Source organism: Phalacrocorax carbo, chromosome 9 (assembly GCF_963921805.1).
Source record: "Phalacrocorax carbo chromosome 9, bPhaCar2.1, whole genome shotgun sequence".
Taxonomy (NCBI): domain Eukaryota; kingdom Metazoa; phylum Chordata; class Aves; order Suliformes; family Phalacrocoracidae; genus Phalacrocorax; species Phalacrocorax carbo.
The window spans coordinates 34511056-34534508 of record NC_087521.1 but is presented as its reverse complement, the minus strand read 5'-3'; the positions used below and the strand labels follow the sequence as shown (position 1 = coordinate 34534508).

At 44.2% G+C, this 23453-nt stretch overlaps 1 protein-coding gene across 11 annotated transcripts in view; it reads left to right on the top strand.

The window, feature by feature from the left end:
- The window catches only part of KTN1 (kinectin 1), a 76627-nt gene that overhangs the window by 10294 nt on the left and 42880 nt on the right, over positions 1-23453 (top strand). For 10 of the 11 annotated variants that reach the window (XM_064461071.1, XM_064461073.1, XM_064461072.1 and 7 more), the window contains exons 2-6: positions 12941-13493; positions 15064-15201; positions 17629-17796; positions 20106-20236; positions 22361-22477. In XM_064461071.1, coding sequence (XP_064317141.1) covers positions 12971-13493; positions 15064-15201; positions 17629-17796; positions 20106-20236; positions 22361-22477 — 1077 coding nt within the window. In that variant the 5' untranslated portion in view covers positions 12941-12970. Of the gene's footprint in view, positions 1-6648; positions 6667-12940; positions 13494-15063; positions 15202-17628; positions 17797-20105; positions 20237-22360; positions 22478-23453 lie in introns of those variants that run through there. The other variant, XM_064461064.1, reaches the window with a different exon arrangement.

Here is a 23453-nt window from a genome sequence, read left to right as displayed (position 1 = left end):
TAGCTGTACATGCACAGAGGGAAGCAAGGGTAGCAAGTAATGCCTGCTCCAGCCCAGCGTTTTGGATTTTCCCTTTTTTTTTGTGTCTTTCTGAACCACAACTGTGGTATCAGTATTAAAGGCAAAAATAGGCATGCTGATGCAGTGCTTACCCAGCTGTGTAGGCTGAAGAGGTAATTCCAGCCTGGGGAGACTCATAGTACTCGCACTTCCTAAGCCCTAGTTTGGTAGTTGTGCTGTGAGTGTTGATGATAAATCTATTTATGATGCTTCTGCCAACTTACAGGAACTTTGACTTCTATATGTTGAGTTTGCATTCCTCGTATTGTCTAGCCTGAAGTTGCCCTTTTAAAATCTCAGGGTTGAGAACTAACTGCATATCCTTGGGTTTTAAACTTTTAGCATACCTGAAAACTTATTACTACTCCATGAACTTTAATTGTTTAACTGATGGATACTTTTTCCACCTTTTTTTCCCACTGTACTCAATGTGGTGAGCAGGGAGAAAAATCTTGCCTGTTGATTTCATCTCCCTTTCCAGTTGAACAATTATCAAGATTTAGGCTGATAATGGGGTACAGTAATCTTCTTTCAAATGCTGCTTTCTGATTAGCTAGGCCTGTGTCACATTTACAGTAACTTTGATGCAGCAATCACACATTGTTTCCCTTTAGAGAAAACTGAAATCACTCCACTGCTTAGGCATAATGTGTGGGGTAAATGTATCTTAAAACTTCAGGTAGTTAGAGGAAACCACATGAAAGCAGTAGATCTGATAAGATTCACAATCACTTAAAAGTTTTGATTTCCCTCTGAGTTAACAACTCTCCTTTAACTTGCAGCCTGTTTCCAATGGAGGTCAACCTCATTTTCCTCTAGGAATTCAAACAGATGAGAGCGCATCTGTCTGCTTCTCCTTTTGTCCATTGCTGTTTAACAATAGGATTGTTGAGTCACCGAGAGGTTAACGAAGCACTTTTTTTTTTTTTGTCAGTGGTCCAATCTCTTTGTATAGTTGTCAAACAGCACACTGGGCAGAAACAATGGGAAAATCTTGTTGGTGGCATCACCGGGGTTGTCATTTTGCAATACCAGGGTAAAGGCTTGCTTAAGCTTCAGGCTTTTACCTGTGTTCCGGGTGGCCGCTAACAAATCCATCTGCAAGAGTGTTAAATACTGGTTTCTCCGCATCTTTTGCGTTCAGCAGTGTTGGAACTATGGGAATCCGAACGAAGACGGTTCAGCAGTAGCTTCCCATTTAGTATTTAAAATGTTTTTGTTATAATGAGCCTTTTGGGGTTCGGCATTAGGAAAAGGGTGAATTGTAGCCCTTAATTATGAAGCACGGGAAGAATTGCAGCCGGACAGACAGGCAGCGGTCCAGCTCCTCTCTTACTGGCCGAGCAATGCTTTTGTGCTGTGCCATCCCACTGCACAAATGACCGTAGCAGGCTGTTGCTAGATTGATTGGTTTTGATCTCTTAGGAAGGCATTTGAAAGCTCTAATTTTGGGTTTGTCACAGTAGTCCTTCAGGCTTCTGCCCTGTTGCTCTGAGCAAATCTGTTACTGTGGCTGCCCCAAAGAGCTTCCCGTGGGGGGAGCCCGGGATTAAAAACCAGTTATTAAATGCAATTGTACTGGGACGTTAGTGGCTTGGCTTGTTTAGGTGCTGTGGCAAAAAAAATCGCAAGAAAAACTTTGAAGGCACAGCGTTTTGCTGGCAGCACAGCCCCTTTGCATGTGCAAGGGATGGAGAGCTTTGAGTAGTTTGGGGGAATTAAGCTTGGGAAGGTGTGGGATAGGGTGGTGCTCTGTGGCACGTGGGTGACTTGTGACTTGCTGGATGCCACCTGGGGCAGGGAGAGAGTCTTCTTCCCATATTTCTTATCAGCCCGTGGGTGAGGGCATCCCTTGCTCAGCAGAGCTGGGCGGTGGTGGGACTTACAGGAGTGCCCGCTGGTGGCAGCGCTCCTGGAAGCTCACCAAGAATCTCACCTTTTCCCTCTGGAGCACCTCTCTAGGCTGGGTTTCTCCTAGAGTTCAAGTCAAAGTGCACCCGATATCACTGAGATGTTTGCTGTTTGCCCCAGCCGTGCCTCCTTTCCAGGCATGTTGTTAGGCAAAAGTCATCGTTAGCCGACTCACAAACAGCACTTGCACCGCGGCGCAGAGCTTCCAGCAGAGCTTGTGGTGGGAAATGGAAAATACAGAACTCATCTCTGGAACAAAACTCTACTTTTTTTTTTTTTCCTCTCCTGGGAGCTGCTGAGCCTCCGTGGCGGCTGGTGTGCACAAGGCAGTGCCTTCTCCTGTTTGGGATGTTAAAAATACCCGCTACGATTTTCCTGTTCCACATACCAAAATATATTAATGTGCTGCTGCTTCGATTAGTCATTTCTTCTCCCTTTGTTCCTTTCGCAACAGGGTAAAGGACTGCGGGTGCATACTTCAGTAAAATCTTGTATAGTTTAAAAAGTCTGAAGCTAAATAGATTCCTCTGGGTTAATACCTGTCTTTGGCAGAAGATGACTTCTGTTCTCATCCATTAAATACACATTTGAAAATAAGTCTGGATAAAGTCACTTTTACGGTACTCATACTAAGAATATCTTTGCAGCCTGACTTATTTTTTTAGGGGAAAGAAATTGTATTGTGAATCAGGTTAATAGTCCTACAATGAATTTAACACGTTTTGCAGGAAAACTTAGGTGATACATTGCTATAGGAAAATTGCCGAATTCTCTCATTTATTTCAAGGTTGTCTTCCTCCTGTGCTGTCGCCTCCGTGCATGCATTCTCCCCCTTCCCCGAGTTCCTGACCTCATTCAACGTGGGTGGAAACTTGGTGAAAGCACCAGTGTGACAGTGTTAGGCTGTATGTGGCGGTACGTGGCTCCGTTGTGGGATAGCTTTGGCAGTCTGCACCGTTGGGGTGTGGAGGTACAAAGGTTAATAAATTCAGCTATATGAACCTGCTCCAAGTGACTTGCTAACCCTTCAAGGCTGGGTATTTTTTGCTTCTCTGTTGCTGCTGCTGCTTTGGCGAGAAATTTGGAGAATAGCTTTTAGCACCGGGTGGTCTGGAGATCCACAGAACAAGTGGTAGGTTTAAAACTTTCATGTGGGTCTGGAGAAATTGAAGTGAGTAGGCTAAAATACTGTCTGACTGATATGGTGAAGGGCAAAATTGAGTAAAAATTATGGAGAATTGAGCAATTAAGATGGACCTACGTATGTGCAAACTTCAGAAACACGTCCCCTAAACAAAATGACATCCTCGTTAGCAATCTGTCGTGGTTTTCCTGTCGTTCAGGTGCTGAGGACATCTGCTTTGCCCTGGATTCAAAGCAAAGGACATCTTGTGCCTGCCCAGGGAGGTGAGGCATGGGCAGCGGCACTGCTCCTGCCAGGCAGCCTGAGGAAAAAGTGTTGGTGGGGCTGTGGGAGGCTCGGAGGGAGGTAATTACCTCTTCTGGGATGCTTAGGTAGATAATACACTTGGGTCTTTTCCTTTTCTATTTGCAGCTCTTGTATATAAAAACCTGGGTGTTGGTTTTCTTTATTAATGAGCATTAGCCTCCCAGTTCTTGGATGCCATTCATACTTTTGCAGCAATCTGCTACGGCAAAAACAGAAGCTGGACCGAAGGCCTTTTCTTCCTTTGTTTCCGTCTCCTCTTATTTTACATTTATTTTTTAAAATATAAACAACACTACATAATACAGGAATGTATATTTAGTTATATTTATATGCCGGGAAAGGAAAAAGGTTTCATTCCAGCTGTTTCTTCTGTGCAGATTGCTGTGAAGGTATGAGAGGAATTTGAGTACTGAGAAGCTACTGCTCGTACCTGCTTTCCTCTATCCTTCCATGCTTCCAGAGACGGAATTGGATGTAAAGAGATGAAGGGCCTGTAGCAGCCTGAAACTTATCAAGAGATGATCTTCAAATATTTTTGTATTTGGAATTTGAGGCCCTGCCTGGTTTGTCACCAGAGGGGGGTTAGCTGTGTAATTGCTGTGAGTGCTCTAGGGCTCATTTTAATAAAGTTAAAATAATAGAGCATGGCAAAGGTAGGTGCAGAAGTCTTAGAATAAATATACTTATGCTACTGCAACTCATTCCTGTGTCAGAAGAGGATTAAACTGGGTTGGAGTAAGATAGCCTGACACCCTCACAGCTGAGACCCTTCACCTGCCTTGGTTTGGCAGAGCCAAGTTTGGGAGTGATGCTGCGTAGGGTTATGTCAGCAAATGGAGCAGGGGATAAGATGGGTGAAGAGCAGCTTTGTGGCCCCAGCCGAAGGACATGCAAACAGTTGTGCTGGTAACGCGAAACGCCTGTGCCCTGGGAAATGGTGTCGTGCTAGCCGAGAGCGCCCTGGCAAAAGGCTGAGCAAACCCAACCAGGCTGTGCAGCGCTTGGCATCAGAGCTATCGTGTGGTATCTGCCCCCCCATTTTGGGGGACAATAGCTGCACTCTGAGGCTTTCTGTGAATCCGAGGTGAAGATTATACTGTGAATGTATATTTATACAATAGACCACAACAGATGTCAAAAGGCCTTTGTGGAGGTGCATAGTGGCTTTGAACTTGTGTAAGTGGCTTTTGTGTGTGGTAAACCCGAGCTGCTATGGACTGTCACATCAACTTGGCTTGCACAAACCTGTTAACTTTCCAGGCAGCTAATCAGAATAACAAAACAAACATGGCCCGATCCCTCCCTCCTGTCCAGGTGCTGGGCACAAACAGATTTCAGGTGTGGTTGTGTGTGTTTAATGCTTCTGTCTGGCTGACCCAAGAGTCCTGGCTTAAATCTGCACCTGGTGCCTGCTGCTGGGCAGGTTTGTGTTTTAGGAGACCCCTTGGTACTCAAAAACTACATGACATATAGAACTGCTGCTCAGACTGGTAATCTAAACTCAGCTTTGGCCATTAATCTGCTAGCTTTGTCTTTTATTAATGCAGGATTACATACTAAAAATATGGCCTTGGCAAAAACCCAAGTTCTAGCATTGCCTGCAAAGCCAGAACTAACGAGTTAATCGATGTTGGGTTTATTGCAATGTATTATTATACCTTGAGCTAACTGGCAGAAGCTGCGCGTTGCAATGCGGCTGGGCAGCACTGTGGTGAGAACAGCGAAGGTTGTTTTTAATCAAGTCTGTATGTTGAGACTGTACATGAGAAATAAACTTAATTCTCTTCTAGAATGTGGCTAAAAGGTGCAGCTGCCTTGGTGGCTGGGTCTGTTGGCTCGGTCTGGCAGCTTTGGAGGAGAAGTGAGACTTGACTGCTGCTGGGCTTGCAGAGGCAGTGCCTATCTGAGCAGCTGTACTGACATCTTGCCTTGCCTGAACATCGGCAGGGTTGTTCATGCTGGTGCATTTGTATGGCTACTTGTGCAGCCTTTTTTGCTGTTGAGCTACGCCTTCCGATGTAACGCATGTGATGGGAAGTAACAGACGTAACGGGGGATCCTTCTGGCTGTTTGGAGCTGCTGTGCGAGTGAATGAGTGACCTTGGCTGCTATTGCTGCCCGCTTGGGATGTGAGCAAAACCGCAAGCTGAGAAAATCGGTGTGTCTGTTCAACCTTTAGTTTAGATTTTGCTGCTCTTTGGTCCTTTGAGAGGCTGAGCAAATGCAGTGAGTGGTTTGTTTTTTTTTCTCCCCTCATGTTTTGAGAAGTGTCATTTCCCAGTTCCCCAGAAGTGAGTGGTGATTGAAGAGCAAGTTTCAGATCTGGTCTCTGCTTGCAAGGAGAGTAGGGAAGGGGAAATGCTTACTCAGAAGACTGTGAGCTTGCTGCTCGGGTGTTTAAATGCCCACACTGCCTTCACTGTGGTGTGGGCAGAGAACATCTACACTCGAGCATGTGAAGGAAGGAGCTGGGGAAGCCTCAGGGACTCCCTGGAAATAGCAATGGGAAGATGGAGACTTGCTGAGTAATGCCCAGAGTCCCCTCAGGGCACGGTCCTTTCCCACTGAAAGAAAGAAACCTGTGATCCTTTACAGGCACTTTGGAAGAAGGTAAAGATAATTTGTTATCTTCTGACTTTGGAGATAATAGATGTGTGCTAGAAGTTAGTGATTTTAAGGGAAAACTTGCCTTAGTTTTTGTTTCTGGAGTCTGGTGGGGCTGAGGACACTTTCCTCTGGCCCTGATGGCTGCTGGTTTTTATCCCAAATAACACACCCTCGCAAATGTAAGAAATGTTTCCTAAGACTTTTCAGTCCTGAACAGTATCAGTACCTTAGTGCTCATGCTTTGGCAAGGCCCGTCGGTTGCTGGTGGGAAGGGGTCTGTGCAGTTTCGGGGTATTCGGCCAAGCTGCTGGGCTGGAGGGCAGAGGGTGGTTTTCCAACCCGTTCCTCGCCCCCTGCCAGCAACCGCTGTGCACGCTTTTATGCCTGGATAAACGTGAGGTTGCTCGTTCTACCTTCCCTGCTGCTAATTCCAACTCTGGGCTTTATCCCGCAGCCCAGGTGGTTTCAGGGCGTCAGCTGCCGCACGGTGAATCCCTGCCCTGCCTTATCTTGTATGAACTTGCCTGGACGGCTGGGCTGTGGTGGAAACCTGCCGCGCGCTCCCGGCAAACCCTTGCAGAAGGTACCCGGGTGCTCACCGCTGCTGGTGCTTGGACGAAAGCAAGGTCATCTGCCAGGTAGTGGTGGCAACGTCGCGTAGCTATCTTGTGTTCCTGGCTTGCTCTCAGCACTGCTGCTGCGTTTTATCAGGTGTTGGTTTTAAAGGTGTGTTTACAAAAAATAAAAAAAACAACCAAAAACCCACCCTGGAAAGTAAAGGCTTTTGTTGAAGCAAAGCTACTCTTCTCTGGCATTTAATAAATAGTGTGTCTGTGTTAACTAACATCAAGCAACTGAGAGCAGACAGAGCCCAACAGATGGTACAAACAACGGCATGTTTGGAATGGAAAATATTTACCTAGAGGGTATTTGAAGCACCGAGACTGCTCTGCAAATGGCTTAATTGTATCAGTGTAATCAAGTGAAGAAGGGCAAGACTTATTGACAAGTCTCATTCTCTTCTTGCTGTTAGCGGTTTGTAGGGGGTGTCAAGCACTGTGGAGCTTCACTTGAGCAGGTCTCCTTCCCAGAGAAGAGTAACTTTAATACATGAATGGCTCAGTCTGTAATTTGGAGTGTCTACAGCTTTCTTCTGTTGCTGCACAAATCATGCTGTCAGGGCAAATATTAAAATGAAGGAAACTTGGAGCTTGAATTGCTGTTTATTACGCTTCCCCTGCCAGTCTTAGTTTTGAGAGAACTTCTGTAAACAGGACATGGAAATATAGCTATAAAAGTAGAGTTTAAAAAGAATACAAAAAAAGTAGGTTAAATTTTTGCCATTTGGGTCAAAATTGGCAGGGCCATTTAGATTTACAGCTTTTCTAGGTAGTGGGTGCTTCATCCACACCTCTTATTTGTGCAAATTTAAGTAACCTTAAATTTAAGATGCTTGTGATTTTGCTGGGAGCTGTGCCTCTTTCCTTACGTAGGTGGCAGGTGAGATTGATGCATAATCTTATTTTCCTGTCTTAAAACCAGTGCTCAGGTGTAGTTGGTTTCTCATCGGTGTTCACTGGGCAGTGTGGTTTTTTGGGAATTGGAACCCTTGAGTGGGAAGGCTGAGGAGGACATTGAGTCATTGCAAGGGCTCCCTTCGTTCCCAGTGTTGCTCACCTGCTGAAGTTAGCCAGGTGTTCATGAACTTGCTCAAGTTTGATGGACTGAAATCCCTGCCTGCTCTGACAGCTTGGCGTTCACTCTGCTGCTTTTTGTGTCTCCTCTTGGAGTGTGAAGATCACATCTTACGGTTTTTTCAGCGACACATAGGGCTGCTTAAAACCCCAAAACTAAACCAACCTAAGTTCTAACTCTGCAGTTTTTTCTTATACTGTAGCAATGCTGATGTTAAATGAACTGCCTTTAGGTTTTTCCAGCAGTCCTCCTTCCTAGAGCTTAAGCCCAGCAGTGCTTTAGTTAATGCTTGTGAACAAAGTCACAGAGCTGGTTGCTCCCACTGTATGGATGAGGAATAGGCGTGGAGTGGCTGAACATCTTGTTTAACACTATATTTTCACCTGTGGCAGATCTGGGTTTAGTTTCCTTGTCCAGCCCAAGCTGCTGGGCATCCTCTCCCGAAGAGCTCTGGGGGAAGTTGAGCTTGGGAATGAAGCTGTTTTCAAGAGGATCTTCTTTGCAGCTGGCTGATACGGAGTGTGTTGCTAACTGTGTGCAGGTTGAGGGGAAAAAAAATAGTATGCTCTGTTTGAGGAGTTTGTTGAATACGGATATTCCTAAGAGTTCTTGCTGTGCTCCTAGTGACTGCTGAATGTGAGGCCTTTCTTTTAGTCTGCTTGCCAGCTTGAAAATCCCCAGGGAGAATACCCCAATTAAAGAAGCTGTTGCCTTACCTAAATCGTATGTGGTATCTCTTAAACTGCTTAGTGCTGAAAAAAAAATTTACCTTGATACCTATATTTTCCCCCTTTAACATCAGTTTTTCAAAGAGGCACAAATCCCTGCAGATTACTTGCATCTTGGGACCGAAGCATTTATAGAAGCCATGCTTCTAACGTGCTGGGGCTCAGCTATGAGTGACTCATTAGCCAGATGGAGCTATAATTTATTTCTGTCTTCTCAAGTAAGCTAATTCCCTGGACCTAAACGGAATGAATATCCCGTGAAATGTGGTGTCTGCAGGGTGAAACTTGAGATTTCAATGCAAAAAGCAAAGGGTGTGTTACAAAATCCAGGGCAGCGTTAACTAGCAGAGGAAGTCAGGTGCAAGCAGTAATACTGCACTGGAGTTCAGAAATAGTTATTTTCTGTGGCACAGGCTCTGTTTACGGGAACAAAAGTGCAATTCTTTTGTTAAATGCAGGATGGGAACAGTAACGGAGTGTGTGCGCTGCCTGGGACAGATGTGGTTTGTTCCCCTTTTTCAGAATGACTAAAGGGATGTTGTGGGTTCTTGAATTTATGAACGAGACGGGAGCGTGTCTGCAACTGGGGAGCCTGGCATGGGCGCTGGGCAGCTGGGCTCTAGGAAACGTGCCTGCTAAAATCAGGTTAAATATCAAATATGGATGAAAGGTGAGTATTTAACCAACTACCTTGAAATTTAAAAGTAGCTAAAGTCGCTGTGCCTCTTGGCGGTAGTGAGGGGGTGTGTACGTGCGATTTCTGCTGGGTGTGCCTTGCCTGGGGATTGCAGCTTTGAGTGGGTAGACAGTTGATGCAGCTGATCTGGAAAGGCTTCCAAAGGAGGGCTGCGAGTGCTAGAAGTCCCCTTACCAGCACTTCTGGGGGGAAGAAGTAATGTTTTTGTGAAGGTGTCTCATATTTCCATAGCTAATAGGAATGGGAGGAATTGTAAAACTAAATCCTGAGGAGCATTTAAGCTGGTACGTGATGATGTAAGTTAATGTAGCATTCACTTTTTTCTGGTTTAATTGAAGGAGTTTCTCTGTCCTGTTTCTTTTTGTATGGCATAAGGTTTTTTTCCCTATAGATTGCTCTGGTTTTTTTCTTAGATGGCTTGTCAGTGTAACACAAGTATAAATGGGGATGGAGAAACTTGTTTAGTAATTGTAGATTGTCAGAGGGCAACTGGAGACTGTGTGTGAGCCAAATAGCCCGTGGCAAGGATGCCACTTCACAAAGATGTCTTGACAAAGGGCGGATGGTGAAGGATGTCATCTTGTCATTCTGCGTACAGGCCAGCAGCAATGGTGGCATGTCTAGAAGTGATTTTTAAATGTCCTTGCTCATGCTGGGCTGAGGTGGGGAAATGAGTGTGTTACCATCGGAGCAGAGCTCTTGTTTGCCATTCCCGAGTGTCCTTAATTAATCCTAGTTACATCCTGAGGCTTTTACTTGTTCGGTGTGTTGTGGTTTTTTTTTTTTTTAACTTGGCTTCCCTGTGAAAGGCTGGATTTGTGTATGTGATGTTCCCCACTGGACTTCGGAGATCAAATCTGTGTGCCCCTGATCACAGTGGTTGGGGTGGAAGCATTCATTTGGCTCACCCTCTACGTTGCTCTGATGAGTGGGAGGAGGACAGGAGCAGCAGTTGAGCCCGTGGAAGCTCTAAAACTCATCACTGCAACGCTGCACTCTAGATCCAGCGTAGGACGCAAGCGATCCTGTTGTGTGAGTGGAGTTAAGTGCAGGGAGGGAAGAGCAGGGCAATGGATGGAGGCTCCGCAGAGCTTGTGTTGCTCGGCCAGCTCTGAGATCAGACCTCATCTTGTCCAGTACATATTCTCCACTCAGACTAGCTGTTACAATTATGTATTTATGGCCCCTCTTGGAAACAGCTAAAGCTTTTAAATGTGTCTATCCTCTCTGGTCTCAAAGCAATGCTTGCTTTCTGCATATACTTGGTTCTTCCCTGATGACCATCATGCCTCCTGAGACCTGATGTCTCGAGCCTTTACACTGTGTGTTTTGCTGAGCGTGTGATTCAACCTGAGCATCTGGTGCTGGGAAATGTGTAGGGACGGCTGCAGGGTATGATCATCCTGGCTTGGCTGAAGCAATTGGATGAATTTATGGCCATCTGCATGCTTGTGTATCGGCAAGGCAGAGGTGGGCTGCTCTAGGCTCTTCGTGGTTAGGTATTGTAATTGTTGCAGTAATGTATTGTAATGATCAACTTAATTACACTCGTGAAAAATCTGCTTAATTACATATTTACTTTGGGGATTAGCTTTTCCTGTAAGCATTCAATATTGACTTTGGCTGAGACAAACTTTCAAGATCTGCTTCCTTCAAGAGGTGACTATTACTAGACCATTTAGTGCAGGAAGCTGGGTTTATCAAGTAGTTGTACGTAATAATTTTGAGAGCTTGAGCTTAGTTTCGAGCATTTTTCTTCCCAAAAGACAAGCTTTTCCTCCCATCCTTCTCAGCCCTTCTGGAACTTTGTGTTGGATGTAATTCTAGACCCAAGCCTTTTTGGTGAGCTGTACACACACAGAAAATAAATACAAACTGGGAGGACACTTAATTTTAAGACAACTAATGAATAGTTAGTGTACTGAAATGTTGGTCTTTTATTGGGATAACTTGATAGCTGAATCAGAGTTCCCACTCCATGCTTTCTGTACTGCTCAATGCACAGTACAAATATATTATCGCAGTAACTCCTTTTCAGAAATTTGATATAACATGTATATGATATAACAATATGATCATGATAATTTTGTATATGATATAACAATATGTATTCGATACCACTCTTCCCGCTACAGCCAGCTTCCAAACCAAGCTCTTGCCAATGTGGCAGGATGGCAAGCCAGTTTACGATAGCAGCTTCTAGAACAGGCAGGAGTTGAGGTAAAAAAACACTTGAAGTGTAATACTAGCAGGTGTTTAAAGAGTGATCCTCTGTCTGCCCAGAAGCAAGGAGAGCCTGACCTCTCCCTGTGACGTGTAGCTTCTACATGGGCTTTATTCCCTGTGCCCTCAGTGGGCACATCTATTCACTTTTTCTAAGCAGCAGTGGAAATACGCTAAGCGACATTGCTTTAAGGTGTGGGGCGGTTGCCCCAGCTCTTTTGGTGTCACCTCGCTTATGTCTAAGCCTACGTGAAGTGTTCTCGTCCTCAGTTGTTTGGTTGAGAAGCAGAAGGGCAGGCTGATGTGTAACAGTACGAGTTTCCCCAAGTGTTGTTGGGGACCTTTGCACCTGTTGGCTGTGCTGGGGGATGCTGCAGTTGGGCACTGGTTGCAGAGAAGGTAACAGATTATGGAAGGCACAACCTGGGTTAGATCCCTTGCCTTTCATTCCCAAGCGAATGGGTCTCCCAAGGGACGCTTGAGTTGAAGAGTCGTCTTTTCTTGTGTAGAAAAAAATGTAGTTGAAGCACGTGGTTTTTAAACTTGAGTTGGTGAATCAGGAATTGTACTTGCCTAATTAGCGTTGATTGTGTTTTTCAATGGTTGGTGCCTCCCCCTCTGCCCTTTGGAACAGCCTGGAGAGGATTTGAATTCATCCTGCAAAAATCCAAGTCTGTTCATAGCGATCAGTTGTGAAAGGGGAAAATTGGGCTTGTCTTGGCCCCAAAATTAGTTTTTTAGCTTCATCCTGACTTTTTTTTTAACTCTGTGCTTCTTGCTTTAAAAAAAACCCAGAAAACCCAAAACATAAAAGTAATGCTCTGAGAATAAATAGTGTTTTCAGTGAATTGTCCTGGAGTCATCTGGTCTCTTAGTGCCCTGAAAGTTGTACACTGTAACATACACAAAATAAGTAACAGATCTTCCTGTTTTCCTACAAATATGTGGAATTTTCATGACTTTAAAGATGTTTTCAGACATCAAAAAGCAGTTTTCAAAACTGCCTGATTCTTTATGGTTGACTAAAATTTAGGGGTGTCTCCCTTCTTCCCCTCATTCTACTTCTGAAGCTGTCATAAATCTGGGAACAAAAGGAAGTTGAAATTTAACTCTCACATGCCAAGATAAAAATCTTAATTTGTTATGTTTGATTTATGGCAAAAAAAGTGTTGCTCGGCATGTACTGTCCTTATTTCACAGCCTCTGAAAGTGCTGTCTCATGTATTTCTGAAATTGGGAGCTTTAACTTAATGAAATTCACTTGGGAAGGGAGGATGAGGAAGATGAAGAAGAGTAAGAGTAAGGACAGGGGGGAAACTGTTCTCTTCCAAGATCAGCAGGCTTGCAAACTGCAGTTTCTTCCTATCCTGTTTAATAACTTCGAAGCAAATGGTAAACGACTCCAGAAGTTGTTCCACGATTGATGCAGTTTGGTAATTTTATTAAAAGGTATTTTAAGGCTTCTCTAAAACACTGACAAAGCTTCTTTTATTATTATAGTTGGTGGGGGAAATAATATCAAGGAAAACCTGTTCAAAACCTGATTTTTATTTTCTTTTTTCCCTATAGGTTTTTTAAATATAGCTAAAAAAAAGCACAATGGAGTTTTACGAGTCTACCTACTTTATCATCCTCATTCCTTCTGTGGTTATTACAGTCATCTTCCTCTTCTTCTGGCTTTTCATGAAAGAAACTTTATATGATGAAGTCCTTGCAAAACAGAAAAGGGACCTAAAGTTTCCACCTACCAAGTCTGATAAAAAGAAAACAGAGAAGAAGAAGAACAAGAAGAAAGAAGCTCAGAACGGGAACATCCACGAGTCTGACTCTGAAAGTACACCTCGGGACTTTAAGCTCTCTGATGCCCTGAGTACGGATGAAGAGCACGTCGCTCCTGTTCCCTTGAGTGTGACTGAAGCATCTACTGGCGTTAGAGAAAGGAAGAAGAAGGAGAAGAAGCATAAGGCTGTTCAAGATGATCATGTAAATAAGGAGTCAGAAGGATCCAAGTCTTCAGGCAAGAAAGTAGAACCAGTCCCTGTTACAAAACAGCCCACTCCACCATCTGAATCAACAGCATCTAAGAAGAAGCCTGGGCAGAAGAAGCAGAAAAATGGAATGGGTATCTGATGTTGCATATGCTTCTTGCACAGAACGCCAAAACAGTGTTCTGCTTTTTGCAAGGCCACAGAGTGTCTCTCACAACTGTTCTGCCTGATCTCTACAGGGCAAAGCTCACTCCTCACCTTCTCCTTTTAATGAGCTATTGCTTTTTTTTCTCCCTGTTTTCATCTGGCAGCAATGCTCTGGTTTTCCTCCTCCCGTCCTTGCTTTTCTTCTGCAGATTGAGTGAAACAGAGTAGCTCGTATCTCTGCTTTGCTCCATGGTTAGGCTACTTTGCTCTCAAGCTGTCAAAGTTTTGATTACCTGAAAGAAGTCATTAGATGTTTGCTGTGTGCATTCTCATGCTCTGATAAGGAAGGGCATCTAGGGAGACTTCATAGCAGACTGTGCAAAACAAATCACTGTTTAAGTGCAGGCTTAATTAAGTACAGGGAGGTGTTTGGTGGCAGATTCATGGAAAGAAGAGCTTACAGCTGTGTCCCACCTGCTACGCCTCTAGAATTGAGTGGAACTGATGCTAAAAGAAAACCGGTCCACCCATTGCAACTGAAACACCCAGCCTAGACAGACTGAAAACTTTAGTCAGAATCGCCTGTGACTGTCTTGACTGTATCCTTGGCAGAAGTCAACATGTCACAGTGTGGTTGTCTGACTATGAATAGAAGTTAAAGAATAAAAATACCCAGTTTCAGAAAACTGAAGTATTTGCAGATCACCCTTCTGAGATGCAGGCATAACAGGTTTGCTACAGGGAGTGAGGAAAAAGAATGACATTGCTGCTTGATGTGGTGGATTTTTTTTCCTTTTCCGAAAAAAGGGAGAAAAAAGACCCACCCACTACCAACCAGAAAAAAATCAAATCTTGTTTGTGGGTGTTCTCTGAAAATCTCTGTGGCATGGTTAAAGTGTGGTCTGCAAGCACTATTCTGAGGGCAGCCACAACTAACTCTTATCCTTGATTACAGGAGCTAACACCATAACCCCGTATCGTGTGTGTCAGCTCTGACAAGAATATTATATATCACAGGCTGCCCAAAAAGATAAAACATTTCTCACTAGAAACAACTTCTAAAAAGAACAGTTCCCTAATGTGAAACACTTATTTTCTGCTTCTCACAGTCCCAGTAGCTATTGGGGGTGTGTGTGTAAAATACCCAAGTGGGTTTATGGGGGGAGGGGGGATAAAATACTTCCTGCAAATGAGAAACTAATATGGGTAACACGTGCTGTCTGCTCTGTCGCAGTAAAACCTGGATTGGATTTGTTAAACTGTTACTTGTGTTGCTTTGTGTTCTGCTTGCAGATAAGATTCCTGTCTGTCAAAACACTAGGTGCTGTGGCTCTTGACTCTGTTAAACCTTTCTATTGCTTTGGGGTCTCGACTGATATGGGAAGCGTATGTTTGAGTGTGTGTGTACATATATATGGATAACTTTGTGTTCTGATTTAAAATCCATGAGTTTCTTTTTTTCTGGGAGTGGACTTTGGTGGTGCTTACGGATTTCCTGATTTAAAAGTAATGATGAGGATTTACAGAAGAGCATATTGTCTTAATTGTCTGTTACAGATGATCAAGATAGTAAGACTGATTCTGTTGTATCTCCTGCCAAAAAGCAAGACCCAATGCTGCTCCACCAGGAGATAAAGCAAGAAAATGTATCAGGAAAGAAGAAAGCCTCTGCAAAGAAGCAGAAAGTTGATAATGGTGAGAATACAGACTGTGACTTAGTTCAGATAAACCTGACTGGTAAACCTTTTTGCCATCCGTACTTCAGTTTCTCTTCCTTTAGAAAAGAATCTTGTAGAAGAATAACTCTTTTTTGAAAAAGCAGGAAATCCAGGTAGGAAAGATTGTTCAGCCTGAGACACTGTTTAATTTTATGAACGTCTGGTACCACTGAGCATGGGATGATGCTGTGAACCTTTCTGAGCTATTTTGGATCCAAACATTCACGCTTCAATTGGAGTAATGTGTTGACTTAGAGTATAAGCTGAGTGGGCTCTAAGTTGCTCTGAGCAAGCCATGTCTGGAACTGCTGCAGTCATCTGCCCCAAACAAGACTGCAGTTTTTTTAGCTGGTTGCTTTGACCACGTTCCTCTCTTATTGTCCTTTTGTTAGCTAGCTCCAACATAAACTGTTCATGTTTGCTGTCAAGGCCTTTACTGTTCGTCATCCCTCATTCTCTGCCAAGATGCTGTTTCTTGTCTCCTCTTGGCTCAGCGTGCCTCTGTGTTTGTGTTTTTTACAATGACAGCCGTTGTGCCTGAGGCTTTTGGGAAGAGCATGACCATGAAGTTCTGTGAGGCCACCTTGTTAGCTTCTCAGAACTCTTTACTGGGACAGCTATGAAGAAGTTGGTGGCTGGTGGACTGCTTCTGCAGCAGATGATGTCGGTCGCTGTTTGTAAGATTATAGATCAGGTCATCAGGGTCCAGATCAGTAGTGGGCCCTGGTAAACCAGGGTGGGGTTCCAACTAATGTAGGGTTCCTGTATTTTATAACAACTTTCAAGTTATTCCTGGAAGAAGCCTACTGATGGGGAGCCTAGGATGTGATTACCTTGTATGGATGTTCTTGTGTCTTTCCTGATGCATCCGTTGCCCTTTTTTGAGGGGCCGTTTTATGGACCACAAACTTGTCTGTATGTGGCAAGTAAGTGTTAGTACCAGCTCAGCCAGCATTAAAGCTAAGCTGTCAGTGCTACGTGGAAATAGCTCATGCATTATTTGAATACACTGTTTTCTTTTAAAGCTACCAGTCCAAAATGACAGAGCAAAAATTAGCTGCAGCAGGCATCCGGATTAGCCAAGACAGTATTATGGGGATTTCAGATGTTACTGACACTGCAAAATGGCTCACTGATATTAAATAGATTTTGAAAGGATGGGAATTAAATGAGGAGGGGAAGTTAATGAGAGAAAGGGAAAAGGTGAGGATGGTAACCAGATTAGGTGGTGGATATTTCTGCTATAGGAGAGCTTTCCTCACTTGTGAGCTTGCAGTGTACCTGCAGGTGTTTGCTGGCTGCTTAAGTGGAAAGACTCTAGCAGGTGACAGAAAATGTCCATCTGGCCTATTCTGTTCCCTAACAGCAGCCAGAATACAAAAGTGTTTTATAACTGGCGCTCTGGCAGCCAGGAATGCATATTAGTCTTGCAGTGATGCCTGAAACCTTGCATCCCACCCAATTCCTCCTCTCTCTGGTCTGCCGCGTGGCATCTGTTGTCCATCAGCCCTTCAGTCTGGGCTGGCTGGGTCAGTGAGCTTTCCTGCTGTGGCATGGCTCTGTGCATGTCCTGCCTGCTTCAGGGAGTGTGGACCAGCAGCTCAGGAGCTGGGCAAACAGCAAATCCAACTCTGTTGCTGGCCGGATCTGTTGTCCCTGGTCTGTCTCTCTTCCTCTCCCCTCCCCTGCTTTTGTTTCAGCAGCACAGGCTGAAAAGTTCTTTGGACAGAGGCTGATCCTCACCGTGTTTGTACAGTGCTGTGTGAACGGAGACCCGAGGTCGGTCAGTACCTCTGGGTACCTCTCTGAATATTAATGATGCCTAAAGCCTGCTCTGACAGATGAGATATCTTCATTAAGTGCAGCCGAGTCTGCATGTGAAATACGCTTGGTTGCTGTCCCTACTGCATGTTCAGCCGAAATGGTTTAGTTCACAGGTGATGTAATCTGGGTGAAAACGCTGGCAGTAAGGTACCAGCTTTTAACAGAGCAGGGACAAAAGACTTAACTATAGTCATGCTTCAGGGATGCTGAATGATTTCACATGCAGCCACAAGTAAACCAGTCTCATTGATGCTACGTGCAACTTTCTAATTAAAGTCAAATGAAAGTAAAAATGTAAAGGTTCTTCTCTGCTACTTGTTACAATGCTGAAAGGCAGCTTTGGAAATAGAAATTTAATTGAAGCTATTAAATTACTCTGCATTAGAGACCTTTCTTTAATGAACTTACCTGAAGAGCTTCAATGAGTTAAGCTGTGAAGGATAATAGAAGTAGAGTATAACTAACTATTGAGGTTAGAGATGCTTTAATCCAACTCTCTAATATGTTATGCATCTTTTCTAAAAATATCGATGTTAATTATTACAAAGCCTTAACCAGTCCTGTGGACTTTTGATTACAGTTTTGGTGGATGAACCACTTATTCAGGCAACTACTTATATTCCTTTGATGGATAATTCTGACACTGGCACTTTGGAGAAGCGAGAAGCGGTTGAAGTAGCAAAACAAAATGCGAATGAGGGGATCCAGAAGAGCAGCGGCAAGAAACTGAAGAATGAAACAGATAAAGGTAAGAAACCAATAATGCAGTCTGTCGCTGGTGTAGCCTGCTTGCAAACCTGAACAGGGGAAGCATGCTGTGTACGTGGGGAGGGGATCCTCTCATTTGCTAGGAAGAATTGATTTGATGAAAACATTTGTGGCTGCAGGACACTGGTCTTGTCTGTGCTCGTTTCTCCCCTGTCTTTGGCACTGTTGAAGGGGCTTTGTGCCATCTGAATCCTTTTAGTGCTGACTGTAGGCTTTTGTGTCCTCACAGTGAGCAAATGGGTGATCGCAGACCACACAGATGCATGTGAGCTAGTTTTACAGTAGATAGTTCAGGCATCGCTAACAGTGGACTCTAAACCAAGAGCTTTCAGCACAGGCTGCTGGAGTCTGAGACTGGGAGTGCAGCCTGTATGCTCTAGGGCTGTTCATGGAGTTTGCTGGGGCTGACTAGCCAGTGTGTGTATCTGAGTGCAACATGGAGTTACCTGAAGCAAATTGCCAGTGGACACAGCCTGGCAGTTCCCAGGAAGACTTCGAGTTTTCTTTCACTGCAGTTGGAATTGCTTGGGACAGGGGAGCTTCAATCACTTTCCCACAGAGGCCTGGAGTGATTCATGAGCATTGTGTCCCACCCTGAAACTTTAAATAGGCCACTGACCCACTCAATGCATGCCAAACTTCCTGAGACATGATTTGAGACCCTCAAATATGTGGGTAGCCAGAGAGGAGAAGCCAGGTGACTGAGCAGTGGTTCCCTGCTCAGGTTTGTGCAGAAGGCTGGCTCTCCAACATTGTCTGCCTGGTCACTCACCGCACTCTTTGGAACCTTTCTTTTTAGACTTGTCCTCTAAAATGCTTACTTGAAATCTTCCTAGCAATGCTTCGTGGTATCTAGATTGGATTCCCACTTGCCTGAGGCTTTTCTTGTGCTTGTAGCTCAATGGCTGCGTATTACTGCCCTGCAGCATCAAAGCCTCTCATGTGCACCCGTCCCATGTCATTTTCTTTGCAAGCTGTAACCTTCTATATGAGATTCTAACTCTTCTGTGTCAGCTGGGATTTGGCCTCCCAATATAGAAATCTTCCCCTATTCTAATTGTAAGCCTCTTGAATGCAAGGGCAAGGTCTTCCTTTCTTCAGGGAGCTATAGACTCCCAGCTAACTGGACCGTGGTCTCAGGATTTTGGCATATTCCTGGTAACATCATCACGGATGATGTCAATGCAGCAATGATGTGATCTGAAGCCTGTGGCCAAGAATAAGTTGGATTTAGGACTAGGAGAGAGTGTGCTGGAATTTCTCAGTGCCTCCCCTGCCTCCCTGGACTGTTTTCAGCAACTTGGTTTTATGCTTGGTAGTTTATCTTAGGGGCTTAGGACCACCAGCACGTTTTTGTTCTTCATTCTTTTTTTTTTTTTTTTTTTTCCCCAAATCTGGGGAGGTTTGGGTTTCTGTGGCTTGATTTCAGCGGCACGTTTAGTACCTGTGGTGGGAAACCTGGACCCTTCATGATCTGTGGGACACTTTCTGAACCAAGCATCACTTTTAAGCTTCTCCTTTTTTCTTGGTCCCCCCCTTCTCCAGTCCCTTGATGTACTTTTTGTGCGCTGGTGAATACTTGACAGGGATGCTGGATGCCTTGGTCTTGTGCTTCCATTTACTTAAGTTAGGGGGCCACCTAATGACCTACGTCCGTGCAGCCTGTTTTTTATGAACAAATGTTGTTTTGTTCCTGTAAGACCATTAATGAGTTGAATTGTGTTTCCTTGTTTGTCTTTTTAAACACTTAATGATTTATCTTCCAACTGCTGAACTCCTTCTGCAGCAGTTCATTTCCAGGCTTAGACTGATGGAATATTTTTCTAGTTTCCAGATATTGTAATCAGAGATGTGCCAGTTCTTAAATTTGTTACCTTGTCATTTGCATATTGTTTGTGCAGCCAGCCTGTCCTTTAAATTGAGAGCTCAGATTGAATTACTGTCATAATGCACTAGAAAGGACTCTTGAAGTTTCCACATTAATGCTATTTTTTTCCCTCCAAGTCTGTGTTATGCTTTGTCTTCTTGCTAGCAACACTATAAATGTTACCAACTGTACAAACAAAGTGGTGGGATTTTTTTCCCAAAACTGTCAGCTGGCAGATTGTTATCGGATTTAAATTGTAGATATGTTGTTTTTGCTGAATGTTCATGACCTTTTACTTCTTGGCATTTCAGACTGAAATTAAACATAATGCGTAATGATACCCCATCACATGCTGTTTCGAGGCAAAATAAATAATTCTGTATGGAGTCCAAAGTAAATATATACTCCCTTCTGTGTTGCAGAGAATGCTGAAGTAAAATTTAAAGACTTTGTAATGGCCGTGAAGAATATGATCTTCACTGAAGATGAGGCCCGTTGCATAGTGGAGGTGTTAAAGGAAAAATCGAGTGCAATTCATGACGTCTTGCAAAAGGTGAATGACCGTGGGGGACAGGGGGAGAGAAGAGTATTAAATAAGCAGCAATTGGAAGAGGTGCTGTCAAATTAGCTATATCAGTGTTGCGTTGTGAGTTCTGCATTCTGTCTTTGCAAGACTTTTTCCAGCTGGTTTGTGCTTGCTTTGCATGCAGAAAGCAGTTGTCAGATGTCTGTGTGCTGCCATCTGCCATCCCATGGGCTGGCTAGATAGGCTGATGGCTTTTGACCACTCATAAAAAGCAGACATAACCGTGGAGAATAAGGTATATAACATAGGACTGCTGCTGCAGCTGACATGGGCGTGTTGGCATGGGGGAAGGCGATCTGGTGACTTTCAGGAGTGGTCTTTCACAAATGTGTAAATAGGATAAACTATAGTAGAAATTAAGAAAAAGCTGTTGTGACTGTGCACCCAATCAGCTAATTCTGTGTTTTGCAAGTCTCTCCATCTTATAAGTCTATATGTTCTGGTCTGCTGAGTTCTTTCCATGTTTTCCACATGATGGTAGGTCAATTCAGATTCGGAAGGGACCTCAGAGGGTCTGTAGTCCAACCTCCTATTCAAAGCAGGGCCAGCTCTGAGGTTACCCCAGGCTGTGCAGGGCTTTATCCAGTCTGGCTTGAAACCTTCGGGGACTGAGACTGCACAGCCCCTCTGGGCAACCTGTGCCAGTGCTTGGCAGTTCTCTTAATTTTTGTATGAAGACAGAAGAGAGTGGTGACCGCCAGTATCTTACAAATATCTACTCCTCCCTCCCATGAGTCATTATGATTGTCACTTTGTGCTTGTGACATCCTGTTTGTCACACTTGAAGTCTTGCAATTCTGTATTCTGCTGCAGATCTGGTACCAGGACAGGAATATGGTACCAGAACAGAAATGCAGAACTGGCTATGTGTCAACTCGATGAATGCAATATAGTAGCATATCATGTAATCCGGGTTAGAAGGGACTTCAGGACGTCACGCAGTCCAACTGCCTGCTCAGAACAGGGCCACCATTGAGTTTGGAGCAAGCTGCATAGGGATTTGTCTAGCTGGGTCTTGGAAGCCTCCAAGGACAGAGTCTTCAGTGTCTCTGGGCCTGTTTCAGTGCTTGCCTGAAAAGCCCTGTAGTGGTACACTAGCAACGGCATCCCCTGTTTTATTCAGAACACCAGCCAGCTTGCTTGCTGTATTTTTTTGTTTTAAGGAATGCTTTGTGTTAAGGGTAAAGCTGTAGGATCCACATGGGTTCCTGGTTTGTATACAACCAAAAAATGTAGGTTTCTGTAGATGGAAATGTGGATGTTTTCCTGTGTGTAACTCATGCAAGGCACTGACAATGGTTTTTGTGTATGTAAGTGGTACAATATCATTAAAGGAGAACTTCCAAACAAATTCTGAGTGGGTTTAGGGGTCTGACACTCCTCGTTGCTGCTTCAGTTATGAAGTCTGAGTGCAGATTTTGGAAGGTTTTCCCCTTACTGCAGTTACTTAATTTGAGGACGAGTATCCAAGTGGCAGGACTGTGGGGATCGTTCCTCTAGTTCTGTTCCCTGTAGTATCTCTGAAACGTTGTGTGTCAGTGTGCCAGCAGAAACAATTATGTCAACTGGAGGCTTTCCTGTGAAGTAGGAGAGACCAGATAAGCATTCCCTTTTTCCCTTTGTAGGGAGGTATTTCAAGAGATTAAGTTTGGAGTTATAATCCAAGTTGGGTTATAGCTGCTTTGAGCATGGGTTGGACCAGGTAATCTTGGAAGTATCTTCCAACCTTAATTATTGAATGATTCAGCATCTCTGCATCTTTTTCCTTTTATTTCTCTTAATGTCTGTTCTTTATTTTCCCCAGCGCCACCACAGCAGCTCTGTTCCAATGCGGAAGCACCTTAAAAGCCCATTTATCCTCTTAATTGGTTTCAGTGCATTTGAAAATGCATTTCCTTGTCTAATGAAATCTGTGCTGCAGGATCCATTAGCAGCAGAATTGGGTACTGGTGGTGCCACGTACCACATGCAGACAGATGATTTGGGGGCAGGAGGGGGTGTTTCTTCCTCTCATGTTTGCTCTGCTGCCTGCTAGTGTGCTGTGCAAGTACTTCTGGCATGTATGACCATTTTTATGTACTTTTGCTGCAGGCTAGCAAGGCTGAGTCGGCTGCAGCTATACATCAGCTACAAGACAAGGAGAAGATGCTTGCTGCGATGAAGGAGGAGGCAGCTGTTGCAAAGGAGCAGTGCAAGCAGCTAACCCAGGTAAATGTAAAGAGGTTCAGGTGTATTGAGAGCTGTGGGAGAGGAGCAGGGGGCTTGTAGGACTAGCAGCCAGTGAATGCTGATGTAGTTAGTATCAGTTGAAAGATGGAGTTTTTTTATATTGGGAAAGCTTTCCAAGACACTATGTTTGGTTTTATGATGCTATTAATGTATTTATGCAGAGTCATTTTCCAGTAGTTTTTCCAGAGAGCTCATTTACTGAGACTCTTAAGCTGAGAGTATTTTTCTTTTCAAAAGGCTACTTTAAAAACACTTCCTTCATGAGTATATTAAGGTTTTGTGGATGCAAATATTAAACACCGTTTCTGCATTGCAGCTTTAATTTGGTACATATTCTAGCATTCACCTGCTTGTGTGCTTCTAGGCACAACAATCATCAGCTTTCTTCAAGAAGGAAGGTACAGAAAGTGTAGACTGCCTGCTGAGGTTGCTGATGCACCACTGTCAAGACTAGTTTATGAAACTTGGCTTTTTTGTTGTGAAAGTTTCAGAGGAAAGCATTTATGGAAGGACAAATAATTAGGCAGATATGCAGTGAATTGGAGACTCTTCTGGGGGAAGGATTCTTAGGTTTTGGCTAGTTTGGAAGCACACAGGCATTAGGCTCAGGAAGGTCGTGTGGGACAGAAGTTGGGCACAGAAAGGTGGGTGGCCAACGATGGGAGCGGAATGGCTGGAGGGCATGGGAGTTGGAAGCCTCGGCAGATGAGAAGGTAAGAAGGGAGTGGGTATTGTGTGAGCTCCTGGCGGGGCACAGGTAGGTGTATATTTGCAGGTGGGACTGAAGAGGTTTGGGATAGTCAATATGTAACTGTAGGGAGAAAGGACTTGTGTTTGGAGGGGAGAAAAAAACCACTGGCTCAGGACTGCAGGATGAAAGAGGGGGAGGTATCTGCTGCTGAAGAAGCAGAGGAAATGTATGAAGGAGCCTGGGTGTGGAGGAAGCTGTTGTGGT